The sequence below is a fragment of the Cynara cardunculus genome (genome assembly GCF_001531365.2).
Source record: "Cynara cardunculus var. scolymus isolate 2C chromosome LG 6, CcrdV1, whole genome shotgun sequence".
Taxonomy (NCBI): domain Eukaryota; kingdom Viridiplantae; phylum Streptophyta; class Magnoliopsida; order Asterales; family Asteraceae; genus Cynara; species Cynara cardunculus.
Genome location: NC_037533.1, coordinates 20,055,905 through 20,069,035, shown reverse-complemented (window position 1 = coordinate 20,069,035; position 13,131 = coordinate 20,055,905). Strand labels below are relative to the sequence as shown.

Sequence of the window (13,131 nt, the reverse complement as noted above, 5' to 3'; positions counted from 1 at the left end):
AAAAAATATGGTTACATCTTTAAACAATTTTAGAAAATTTGCGGTACATGGTAGCAAGTGTGTGATTTCATGGAATCCCACCGGCTAACAAGTGGATTTGCCACTTTTTCCATAAACCAAAAAGAATAGATGTAGGGTCGGAGAGTAAAGGTATGTTTATTAGCAGCTTAATGAGACTCACAGTTATACATGATTGTTTAGAGGTGGCTTAATGATATAGAAAATGGTTTATTCAGTAAGCTTCTATAATCGAGATTTTTGCAGAAAGTCAAGTTTTTTCCAAACATACCCCACAATTAGAAAAACACTCTTTTCATCTATGAAAAAACCATTCCAAACAAAAACTTTCACAATATACAAAGAGATTAATCCACAAAGACAATTTTATCCCTATAGAACTTAATGAAAAAACAACAAAACAACCCCAAGACATAAGCAGACATTGCTACTTGCCAGGAGCAGAGAGACTACCCACCAACTCCATGCGGATGTTGGGTCTGAGAGTAAGACGTAAACAAGACAATGCTTAGACTGTTTCTGTTATAAACATGATATTCGTAAAACCTAACATGGCATATACACACAAAATACACAAATATAAAAATCAGAATAATATACACACAATTACAAGAAACAGAAAACTGTATTCTTTCAGTGCATTTCCCTCCAAAGTTTAAATGTATCTGCTGAATCGAAGTTAACGATCAGCTGGCGGAGTTGCCCTGAAGAAGTCCATCACGTATCTGCGTAGCCACATCACGAACCGCACCGGGTCCATGAGGGATGAAGACGGCAGAGGATTTAGAAGCAGCACCGATTTCCTTCATGGTATCGAAATATTGAGTGACTAGAACCATGTCCATCACGTCTTTAGCCGTGGTTCCAGGCACATTGACTGAGAACCCCAACACGCTGTCTCTCAAACCGTCCACGATGGCTTGTCGTTGGCGTGCGATACCCAAACCCGACAGGTACTTGGATTCAGCCTCACCCTCGGCTCTCTTGATTTGGAGAATTTTCTCGGCCTCAGCTTTCTCAGTAGCGGCCAACCTCATCCTTGCAGCTGGAGATACATACAAAGAGATTCATTAACAGCTAATACCGATGAATTGACAAGAAAAATGATGCCAAACATCTCAATTCTCAAAGATAAAGGCCGTGTTTGATTATAAGCTACCTTGTTTTTTAAGTTTATTGAAAAAAAAAGACATTTGGTTGACGATAAGCAAGCTTATAAGCTAACTTTTTGAAAAGTAGTGTTTCAATAAAGTTCCAGGGTTTTTTTCCACTTTTTCCCGGTGAATTTTTTAACATGTCCTTTTAGGTCATTTCACATTGTCATATAACTTCTTGGCTCCTTTTACCAACCATGACTAGTTTATTAGCCAACTTTTCACCTAATAGCTAGCTTTTGAGCTATAGAGATGACAAAGTAGCTTTTAAGCCAACACATAGTTTTTCAGCTAACAACTAGCTTCTCTACTAACAGAGCTCATAAACTAGCTTTTAGGCCAATAGGTAGTTTTTGAGCTAGCAGCTAGCTTCTCAGCTAACAGAGCTGATAAACTAGCTTTTCGGCCAACTGGTAGTTTTTCAGCTAACAACTAGCATCAATCAATAGCCAATATGCAGCAGCTAGCTTATTAGCCAGGATCTTATCAGTCAATACTAGCTTTTCAGCCGGCACCTACAGTTTCATCCAACAATCAACAGGTATTTTTTCAGCTAGCTTATCAGGCATCAGCCAACTGAGAGTTTTTCGGCTAACAGCTAGTTTGCCAAACATGCAAAGGGCGTAAACTTAAATGAGGCATAACAAGGGAGAAAACTCCAACACATAAAGGATGGAACTTTACCCGCATTGATCTCATTCATGGCTTTTTTCACACGCTCATCTGGTTCTATATCAATAATCAATGTTTGAACAATCTCATATCCATATGCAGACATTGCCTATAAACAAGATCGAAGAGAACAACTCAAGATTCCGGGATTTATAAACATAGAATCACTATACCTATTAATTCAATCATGTTACCTTTGCAAGTTCTTCTTCAACGGCCTTGGCAATATCATTCTTTTGCTCAAAAACATCATCCAGATTAAGCTTTGGGACACTAGCTCGTATAACTAGAAGTGGAGAATACGTATCCATGTTAAGCGTTTAAGCTACCAACAACATATAAAGATCAAGAACGGGAAAATGAAAAGAAAAATGCTTATATATATATATATATATATATATATATAGTTGTATATAATTTGTTGAAGGTTTTTACCATCAAAAACATAGGCTTGGATTTGGGACCTAGTGTTGCTGAGTTTATAGAATGCATCATTTGCCTTCTCGGCCAGAGCACGATATTGTATTGAAGCCACAACATTCACAAAGACATTGTCCTGAAAAACAAAAAATTCGGTTTTTTAGGATGCGGAAATATGTCTAAATGTCCTAATAGACTGCTTTATAGGACTTAAGTTCATGGGACAAAACAATTGTGTGTCATATATAAAAGTGTTACAAGAAGTTGATAAGACACTTTTGGCCGTGCTAACAAGTTTTTATGACACTGTTGAAATAAAATGTTCTGTTAGCTTCCTAATGTGACGATTTTGAGAAAGTAACCTATGAACACGTCTTATATAGAAACTTGTTTTTATAACACTTTTTCAAATATTGTCGTATAAACACACTATCGGAAGCTAAATTTCAAAAGTGTCATAAAACACTTGTTAGAACGCCCAAAAACGTCTTATGAACTAATTGTAATACCCCTAGAAAAGGAAGGGAAAAAACCTTTGTTTTGGTCTCGCACTTGACGTCTAACTGCTGAATCCTTAGTGTGAGATGCCCAGCAAGCTGACTTCCAAAGATCCACGGGACACAATGACAACCGGGTTCGAGTACATCATCAAACTTCCCAAAAGTTTCCTTGATAGCAACCGTGGATTGATCTACTTGAACCAAACAGAATAAGTTTCCCATGATCTTATACTGAAATCAATTAAAAAAAAGACTCATTAGCAGTGTCTTAGTTCACAGAAACATTTCCACAAACAGTTGGTGAACAGGAGGTTCATAATCCCCAATTCGTGATTACAGTCAAGATCACCATCCAAATTTACATGATTGAAGACTAATAAGATACAAAAACGAAATTGACCATGTGATTAGAGAGTGACCAAATACACATCCTCGAAAACCTTGTTTCAAACAAAAAAAATTGCAATTTTTTGGTAAAGATTCGAATAACCCATGAATCACCCAAGTTAAAGAACAATAAAATCAGAGCATCAGTTAACAAAAAAGCACGAAACCCTTGTCATCCAAATTCAAATTGGAAGGAGGGAAAGAGGGGTTTACCTGATCAAGATGATTGCTAGACCAAGATCGAAAGAATGAGGTAGGAGATAGATAGATACTATGCAGATGGCAGACCTTTCTTTATAGGAGGAACCCAACACCCACCCACCCACTTGATAAAATCGAAAACGATATGTTTGGCAAATTAATTACAAAGGTTCCGACGACCAAGAGTTGGTTCATGTCCGACAAGGTTGTTGTTGTGAGAGATCAAGTACATTTAAATTTCATAACAAAATGTTTTAAAGTTATATCACAGTATTTTACTGTTAAGTTTTAAATGTAAAAATATTACATGTTTTACGAAAATAATCTTGTCTCATATGATTCCAAATCGGATATCAAATTGTGCTGGGGTTTCAGGTTGCAGGTGTTACACCTCTTGGTACTGCGTCTTTCTTTACTTTAATAAATCAATACAAAAATTATATATATATATAATAATTATGTATACAATATATGGTTTATAATAAAGTCAATGGTGAGAATATTCCTTGCAATTACATTTTCTGCAAAATCACATAAAGAACCACTCTAAGTCATGGAAATACAAATTCATACAACTTCTTTTTATAAGATGATTAAAATACCCTTATAATTATTGACGGAAATAATTGAGTTGGTATTTGGTAGAATAGAGATTCTAACCGATCGTATGTTGGTTTTTGTATGTGTTTAACTATAAAGATTATCATAAAAACAATTACAAATAAAATATTATTGTTCTGTCTTTATATAAATCATATAACAATTTTAGATACATTTACGAAACAAGTTGCTTAAGCACAAATCAAGGTTTAGGAAATGGTAATGGTACTGAGAATGATAATACCCATATAATTATTGTTCGTCTTTTTGAACATGTTGTATCACATATGATTTTACTCTGTAATCACATAGGATCTTGAAACATCACGTTCTCCAGCAAATTGGTCACCTTTTCATTTAATCTTGCATATGTGTGTGTGCACGTGCATGCGTGCATTCATGTCCTATAAGTTATGACTATTTGGAATTAGCCATTGCCAAAGTATGCTAACAATTACTCGTAAGCATCCAAGTTCCATCTATGGATACAATGTTTTTTGGATACTCTCTTTTTAAAATTAAATGACGTTTATAGTCTGTGCATATAAACTATTATTCTAAAAGGCTCGCCACTTTAGGCGTCATTGCTCAAAACTTGTCCCTGACACCACATTAAACTTGTGGCACACCATGGTTTGATGCAAGACATTATTTGATTTTTTTTTTTTTACTTTTTCGTATTTTTTAGTTTCTAGCATATTACTTAATTTTAATCGCTTAATATCTTTGACTAATTGAATAATGGTACAAACATTTGTGTATGTCTATATATATAATATACACATATTTGTTGTCATACGTTACATCATGAAAAAGTTGTGGTTTTGCGGTGGTAGCTAACCTCTGAAGCTTGACCTCAACTTCACATCACACCTCACGCCATTTAGAACCTTGATATAAATAGTTATAAAGTCTAAAGTATAAATTGCATATCGCCATGTGGTTTCATGAATACAAGGACTGTTATCGTAATTAGTATATAAACAAGGGGGGTTAGTATAATAATCTCTTGAGTACCGAGTTGCCAATTGTGATTAAAAAATTTAAAATTGTTAAGTTGTAAATTTCTTAAAAGTTTCGACATGTTTTGGAAAAAGTTTACGGCCCACAATTCCACAAAGCCACACGGACACACCACAGACGCAACCATATTTGAGTTTCTATGCTCGATGATGTCTTTCATATTGAAAATATGCTTCAAGATTAATTTATTAAAAAACTATATTTCTTAAGTTTTCCTTTCAAATTACTCACGTCGTCAAATTTTGATGATGCTCAGCAGTCTGAGGCGACTTCGATTGGTGACACGACGTCATGAACTCAGGTTGCTACGACTTACATTTGGCGAGCTTCGCTCGTAAATTGGTGATCGAACAGAAAGATTGGTAAATTTCAGTAAATTATTTGTGACTCGAGTATCTTGATCGTAGCAATCGAGTGTTAATTGAAAAAGGGATTGGGCTAACTGAACAAAGATCTACTTGCATGCTCGGGTCACATATGGCCATTTAGGAACCATGACCTCATGTGGCATATTTTTATACAGGCGTCCTTATTCAGCATAGTAACTCAAATTTCTCGATAGTAACGTATAACAACTTATTGAATTTTTAGCATCAAATAATTATTCGGTGTGAAGAATAACAATGGACAAAAATTTCCCGACAGTAACATGTAACGACTTATGGTACTTAAGACATGAAATAATTATTTAATGCGATAGAATAGAAATGAACATTTATTTATATTATAATGATTAGCATAAAAATAAACTTGATCATGGGTTACGTAATTATACGTAACCAAATACAAAAAAATAAAGCTTACTATAACATTGTGTTGGACTCTAGAGAGAGTTTGGAAATTTATGAATAATACAGATGATACATCGTCAAAATTTTACAGTAATTACATATATGATAAATAAAATAACTAGCACTTAATTTGATAGCAAATGATCGATCAGTACAAGTTGCAACTGAGCCCAGACTAGGCCTCAGTTTTTCCAAAACGTGTAATCGGGCCTTAATCGGCAATGTTTAAATCAGTCCCGACTCCCTACCGAGCATTACCGGTCCCCATCCCAATTTCCGGTCCCAACACGGTCGTTGCGCATCTCCAGATACGTACATATTATCCATATTCGAGAGTAATGGTCGAGTCCATTAATAATTCGATAAAGTTGTTGGCGAATACAAAAAATTAAAATTACATGTGTCGCAAAATATAACCTTAGGCATTATCAAATGCATGGTGTTGTAATAACGATTAATCATAATTCACCAACACAATTAATTAAGCTCATTCAGTTATAAGTAAACAATCCTTTATTCATTAATATCAATTAGGGTGCTCTTACGGGTTGGGTTGATTGGGTTGAAGACATTTGAACAACTCAACCCAACTCATACGGGTTCGTCGGGTTGATATTTTGGTACATTAAAATATTATTCAAACCTAGAATATGTTATTTCTCTACTTATAATTTATTTTTCATCATCAACCATTTTATACAACTTATCCAAACTTCTTACATATATTACATTCAGTTAATTTTCTCAATTTACATATATATGTTCACAGTTACTGAACATATATACGAATGAGTTATATAAAGTTTTGAATAGATTGAAAATATGTGTATATGAAAAGCATACATGATAGTGTAATTATCTAATGTACATAGTAATAGAAATTCAACAATCATATTAAATCCAAAAAATAAAAGGATATCGGGTTCATCGGTTTGGGTTGGGTTCAAATAATAGCAACTCAATACATACGGTTTGAAAATTTTACAACTCGATTAGACATCAGATTACTTCATGTTGAATTATTTCGTGTTTGGTTAAGTTGGTCAGATTTATCGGGTTTTGATCACCCCTAATATCCATCTCCTACCTTTACACACGTTGATAGAAAGAAAGCAAAGTATTTTTATTCCCGATAATATACCCAATTTTATTTAATAATTTAAGAGGAAATGGCATACAACTACCTTGTTCATCAACGATTGTACATGATGACGTCATCAACGTCCGGAAGTTTTTGCAGCCCGCCGTCCACCGCCAGATCATGGCCGGTGATAAAGGAGGAATCGTCCGACGCAAGAAACAATACCGCTTCCGCTACTCTCCGGACCGTCAATTCGATCCCTTTCAAGCTCGTTAGTGCCTCGTATACCTTCATTGTCTTCTTCGTCTCCTCCGTCGTCCTCTTCGACAACCCCGTCACCACCGCCGACGGCGATACACAGTTCACTCTTATTCCGTGCACACCGAGCTGCTTGCTCGCCGATCTCACCAATCCGACCACTGCGTGCTTCGCCATCACGTAATCCGTCCGCATACTTCCTCCTCTCGAGGCGGCGACGCTCGCCGTGCAGATGATGCAACCTCTCACGCTTTTCTCCACCATTGCTCGCGCTGCGTGCTTCACGCAGACGGCGGTTCCACGGCAGTTGACGGCAAAGAGGCTGTCGAATTGTGGTAGGTCGAGATCGAGAACCGTCTGGTCGGAACTGCTCACTTTTCCGGCGTTGCTGAACATGATGTCTAATCGACCATAAGTATCGACGGTGAAATTGATGGCGGAGATGACTTGCTGTTCGTCGGCGACGTCACAGTGGATGTAGGTGCAGCGTTGTGAGCCTATTGAATCTGCTACTTGCCGACCTTGTTCGTCTTGGATATCTGCGATGATGACAAACGCGCCGTGGTTGGCAAAGAGACGCGCCGTCGCTTCTCCGATTCCGCCTGCACCGCCGGTGATTATCGATATTTTGCCGTCGAGTTTCAACACTGGTTCTGCCATCTTCTTCTCCAAAGAATCGAGCTTTTTCAATACCTTTAAATACTAAATAAAAAAGAAATATATACAGGGGTTGACGTGAGATTATGAACTTTTCGTCAGACCTGTAAGACCAATTTATATTCATTGATCAACTTTATAAATATATGATGTAATGATTTAAAGTTGTGCGGTGACAATTTTGTAATTATTAAGAAGTCTCATGGCGTTTATGAATGTTCAAATCTAACGATTGTAGATCTAATCTAAGGGTTGAGAATTGGTCTTACGAATCTCACAAAAAATTATTTATCTCACGTTATCCTAAATCATGTATACAATTCTAAAAGTACATAATTAATAAAATAATAATTTTATTTTAGTAATAGTCGCAGTAAAATGTTATTTGGGTAAACTATAAATTTGGTCCGTGACCTGTCAGTAATAATACTTTTTTGTCGTGTATTATTGATATTACATATGTTTACTATGGTTTCTAAAAATATTCGTGTTAACCAAATGGTGGTTTTTGATTGATTTGATCTTGACTTTAAAGGTCAAAAGTATCAAGAGGTTTCAGGTTCAAATCCAATGAAAAATAAAAATCTCTTTTGGCCACGGAGGTTCAAATGCAGTGACTCCGGGCTATTTGCAAAGCAAATGATCGTCCTCGGATTAGTCGACTCGCATAACGAGTTGGATGAGTTAATAAAAAAAATGTTCGTGTTTGGCTCATCTCTCTAACCGTCATTTAAACATTACGTTAAAAATAAGGCATTTTCATCCGTTTATCGATTTTTTATGTTTCACCTGATGAAAATTAATTTAATGATTTTTGGCCCTTGTTTTTTTTTAATTGGTAAAAAACAATAAAATGACAAAAATACCCATCATCTAACAGAATTTTTTAACAATTGATAGAAAAATGGACCAGATCCTAACGTCTTTACAAACCACGATAGTCATCATATAATTTCGAAATTGTAAGAGGAAATTTGTTATTTTTGTCAAATCACATGGACCAAATTTGATTAATGTTAAACTCAAACAACTTTTGTAACACGTCCACACCCATTTGGTCCATCGCCGCTCCTCTTTAGCCGCTTGTATTAGACAATTAGTGGATGTTGGTATTATATCACATCGGTACAAAACAAACATTTTCCATAAAGTTCATTTTGGTTGTGTAAAATACAAAAAAAAATCGATAAAAGAACGAAAATATCTCTCATTTAGCATAATTTTTTAACGACCGTTAAAGATAAGGACCAAAATCAAACATTTTTACGAACCACGATGGTCATCTTTTAATTTCAAAACTAAGAACAAAAACTATTATTTTTGTCAAACCTCATGAACTAAATTTGTAGTTTACTCTATATACTATTTATATGTGGTAAATTAAACTTACACACGTATTTTATTATTCTATTTAAAATTGATATTATCTGTTTTTATTATAAGAAAGTAACAAGTTATATAAAAAAAAAAGTTTTTGGGTGAAAGCGGTATTCATGATCCGAGAAAAAGATACGGTTTTGTAACTCATTTTCTTAGAACGGATGAGGTGTCAAAAACGAAGTAGGTATAAAAATTATTCTATTAACACGATTCGAGTTTGAGAAGGACAATAAGATATAATTAACGGTCTGTTTGGTATACTGAACAACACATCTTAGAATAAAATAATGATCAATGTTTTATGGTTAGCATTATTTTTATATCAAACAAATAGGAACAGAGTAAGCACAGTGTAACAGGCGTATTCCGTCCTTCATCCCAAGAAACAAGGTGGAACAAATCTATATTTAACCAATATACCTTCAAATTTATTCATTTCTCTTCTAAAACATCAAATATATATATCTCTCTTTATATTTTATACTATCTTCAAAATATTTTTTTATATGTTATATATATATATATATATATATAGAGAGAGAGAGAGAGAGAGAGAGTTTGTTTCAAATACAACCAATCGTATTTGTACAACCAATGCAACCCAATATATTGAAATATTTATGGAAATGATGAGAGTTTATTTATTCTGATTTGAAAATTTATGGAAGATGAATATGGTTCATTAATTATGATCGATACTTTATATTAAAAAACAATAAAAGCCTCTATGAAATCACATATTAATCAAATGAAATGGACGGTTGAGATTGGGTTGTATTGGTTACAAATGTCAATGGTTGTATAATAATCAACCTCTCTATATATATATTGGTTAATTTATGTAATTTATTTAATATTGATAATAAAAGTTAATATATAAAAGGTATAAAATAAACATTGAAAATTAATGAACTTCGTATTTTGGTGAGACTTTAATCTTCTTGACAAAAATTTTCTAATAATATATTTTATTATAAAAATATTTATTTTATTATAATTTAGTAAATTATATAAATTAATCAAAATATAAAAAAGATATAAGCAACTCATTAGCAGTAAATTGTTGATTTTACCAATAATGTCATGTCCAAACTCATTTTACCAAAAACATTTGTCATGCATGTCATGTTCTGTTCTATCATGTCTGAATACCAAATGCACCTTAAAATAAACAAATTATATCAAAATTTAACGAAGTTATCTTCATTCTTATTCAATTTATTAAAATTATTTTTCTCAATCAATGTAATAAAGTTTTAAAATTTTATATTGGGAAAATTGCACCAAAATGGAACCAACTTTCATATTATTCCCATTTCGGGGAACGAACTTTCAAAATCGTCATTTTGGGGAACCAACTTTCACCTGATTCCTATTTTGGGGAACCAACTTTCAAAATCATCATTTTGGGAACCAACTTGCATCTAATTTCTATTTTGGGGAACCAACTTGAAAAATAATTATAGAAAAATGGGAAAATTACACCAAAATGGAACCAACTTTCACCTAATTCATATTTTGCGGAACCAACTGTTAAAATCGTCATTTAGGGGTCTCTATCGAACTTTTTGTTTATTTAAGGGTCTGATTGATCTGTTGAACAGGTAACAGATAATTTAAGGGTCTCTATCAAACTTTTGGTTGGATTTGCCAAATTTTATTTAAACTTTAATATTGACACATATTGGTTAGATATAAAAATCTTGAATGTGATATTTAATATTTATTTTTTATTGCATCAATTAATTTTTTTCTATTAAATTGATTTTTTATTGCATTAGTAAAAAACATTTTTTATCGTGGTAATTTGGATTTTTTTCGAAAAATCTTCAATTTGATATCTGAATTTAAAAAAACGAGATTTGAAATGAAAAATAGATTTTATTGCATTAATTTTTGAAAAGAAAAGAATTTTAGTTATTTTTCTATAATTATTTTGCAAGTTGGTTTCCTAAAATAGGAATAAAATGCAAGTTGGTTCCCAAAATGACGATTTTGAAAGTTGGTTCCCCAAATTGGGAATCAGGTCCAAATTGGTTCCCCAAAATAACGATTTTGAAAGTTGGTTCCCCAAAATAGGAATCAGGTCCAAGTTGGTTCCCCAAAATGACGATTTTTAAAGTTGGTTCCCCAAAATAGGAATCAGGTGAAAGTTGGTTCCCCAAAATAAAAATCAAGTGAAAGTTGGTTCCCCAAAATGACGATTTTGAAAGTTGGTTCCCCAAAATAGGAATCAGGTGAAAGTTGGTTCCCCAAAATGACGATTTTGAAAGTTGGTTCCCCAAAATAGAAATCAGGTGAACGTTGGTTCCATTTTGGTGCAATTTTCCTTTATATTTAATGTAATTTTGATTTGAAATTGCCTATTTTCCCCCCTTTTTAACTGTAACTTGTTCATCTTATAACATTTGATTACGCAGAAATGATATACAATGACAGTACTCACATTCTGAGGCATGAAATGTTTTTAAAGGGGTATCATGTCATCAAATGTTTTTTTGAAAAATATAATATTGATATACGACACTACTCACATTCCGAGGAGCGAACCTTAGACCTTTAAAATGGATCTAATCTATCAGTAACATGCATACCTTGGGGCCAATGACATTTTGGTCATTGGCCAATACGTAACTATGGATCTGATGTATCAGTAATCTTCAACATGTGTTAAGTTATACAGCCAATGCGTAACTATAGAGGATGGTTATATAAATGTAACTAGACTGTTATATAAAAAAATTGGATAAAAAAATTGATGGCACAGTTTTACCACACGAATAAAAGTCAGAGATATTTTTTACAAAATCATAATATATTTTTTGATTAGGTTGTTGCGTTTAAAAGCAAAGGTTGCATGTTAATCCATTGTACAACGACTTTCCTCCAAAAAGAATTAAACCAAAAGCTATAAAAATCAAAAATTAAAAGACAAAAATATAAAGTTTGTGATAATTTGGGTTTGAACCTGCATCCTCTGAGAGAGAAACTTGAAAACCAGACACCTTAGAATAACTTAACTATTGCAAACTCTTGTTGTAAACTTAGACCCTGTTTGTTTTTACCTAAAAAGCACTTAATACCCTCTTATGTCTGAATCGGTCAGACCTTAGGGTATTAAGTGTGTTTGTTTTTTTTTTCAATTAAGAGCTTAAAAGCTCTGATTATGTCTGAATTATTTAGAGGTAACATTTTCACTTAAAACCTCTTAATTGCTTTTAGAGCTTCCAATGCTTGCAAAGAAAGCCTAGATTTCAATGATTCAGATTTCAGACGTAAAAACAAACAGTCTGACTGATTCAGATTTCAAACTTTAGCACCACCTCTTAAAATTCAGAAGTGAATTCAGACTTCAGACTTAAGCACCTCTTAAAAAACAAACGCCACCTTAGTTTTTAACATATATAGGGACACATAATGAAACATTATGATTACATCTTTTAAGAACCCAACTCTTTTTCTCCATTAAAATGAATGAATCCAACAATGGCACATGTTAGCTTAAGGGTGTTCATAGGTCCACCACTGACTTCTATAATTGTAGGGGTGCGTGTGTGTATATATATATATATATATATATATATATATATATATATATATATATATAGGGTTGGATTCCGGTAAAATAAGAGTTAAGGTGAGAAGCATAAAAATGGATCTTCACCCTTAAATGCACATTAAAATGAGATGTTCCAAGTCAATCCCCATATCAAGCGTCATTCATTGATGTGCTTGAGATTAAAGGTGATTAAAGGTCCAGATCTCATGTTAAAACTTCTCATCTTAACTCTCATTTTCACACGATTCTTCACCTATACACACACACACACACACACACATAGGTGAAGGATGTGAGAAAGAAAGTTATGGTGAGAATCGTAAAAAAATATCTGAACTTTTGATCACTTTTAATCTCATACCACCCATGAATTGCGTTTTAGAAGGGAATATATTCGGTTCATCTCGGTACACCTCATTAAAGTTAATTA

The 13,131-nt window shown here is 33.6% G+C and overlaps 2 protein-coding genes across 2 annotated transcripts; both read right to left on the bottom strand.

The window, feature by feature from the left end:
- Positions 1 to 369: 369 nt before the first annotated feature.
- Positions 370 to 3,428, bottom strand: LOC112514411 (hypersensitive-induced response protein 1). Its single transcript, XM_025120872.1, has 6 exons — positions 3,365 to 3,428; positions 2,798 to 2,995; positions 2,280 to 2,400; positions 2,039 to 2,130; positions 1,857 to 1,953; positions 370 to 1,063 (listed from the first exon to the last, which is right to left on the bottom strand). The coding sequence occupies exons 2-6, from the start codon at positions 2,984 to 2,986 to the stop codon at positions 705 to 707; spliced, it is 858 nt and encodes a 285-aa protein (XP_024976640.1). The 5' UTR covers positions 2,987 to 2,995; positions 3,365 to 3,428; the 3' UTR covers positions 370 to 704.
- A 3,359-nt stretch (positions 3,429 to 6,787) lies between these two features.
- Positions 6,788 to 7,765, bottom strand: LOC112514892 ((-)-isopiperitenol/(-)-carveol dehydrogenase, mitochondrial-like). The gene has a single exon (XM_025121523.1). It carries the CDS (start codon positions 7,763 to 7,765, stop codon positions 6,959 to 6,961), a length of 807 nt encoding a protein of 268 aa, XP_024977291.1. The 3' UTR covers positions 6,788 to 6,958.
- Between the last annotated feature and the right edge of the window lie 5,366 nt (positions 7,766 to 13,131).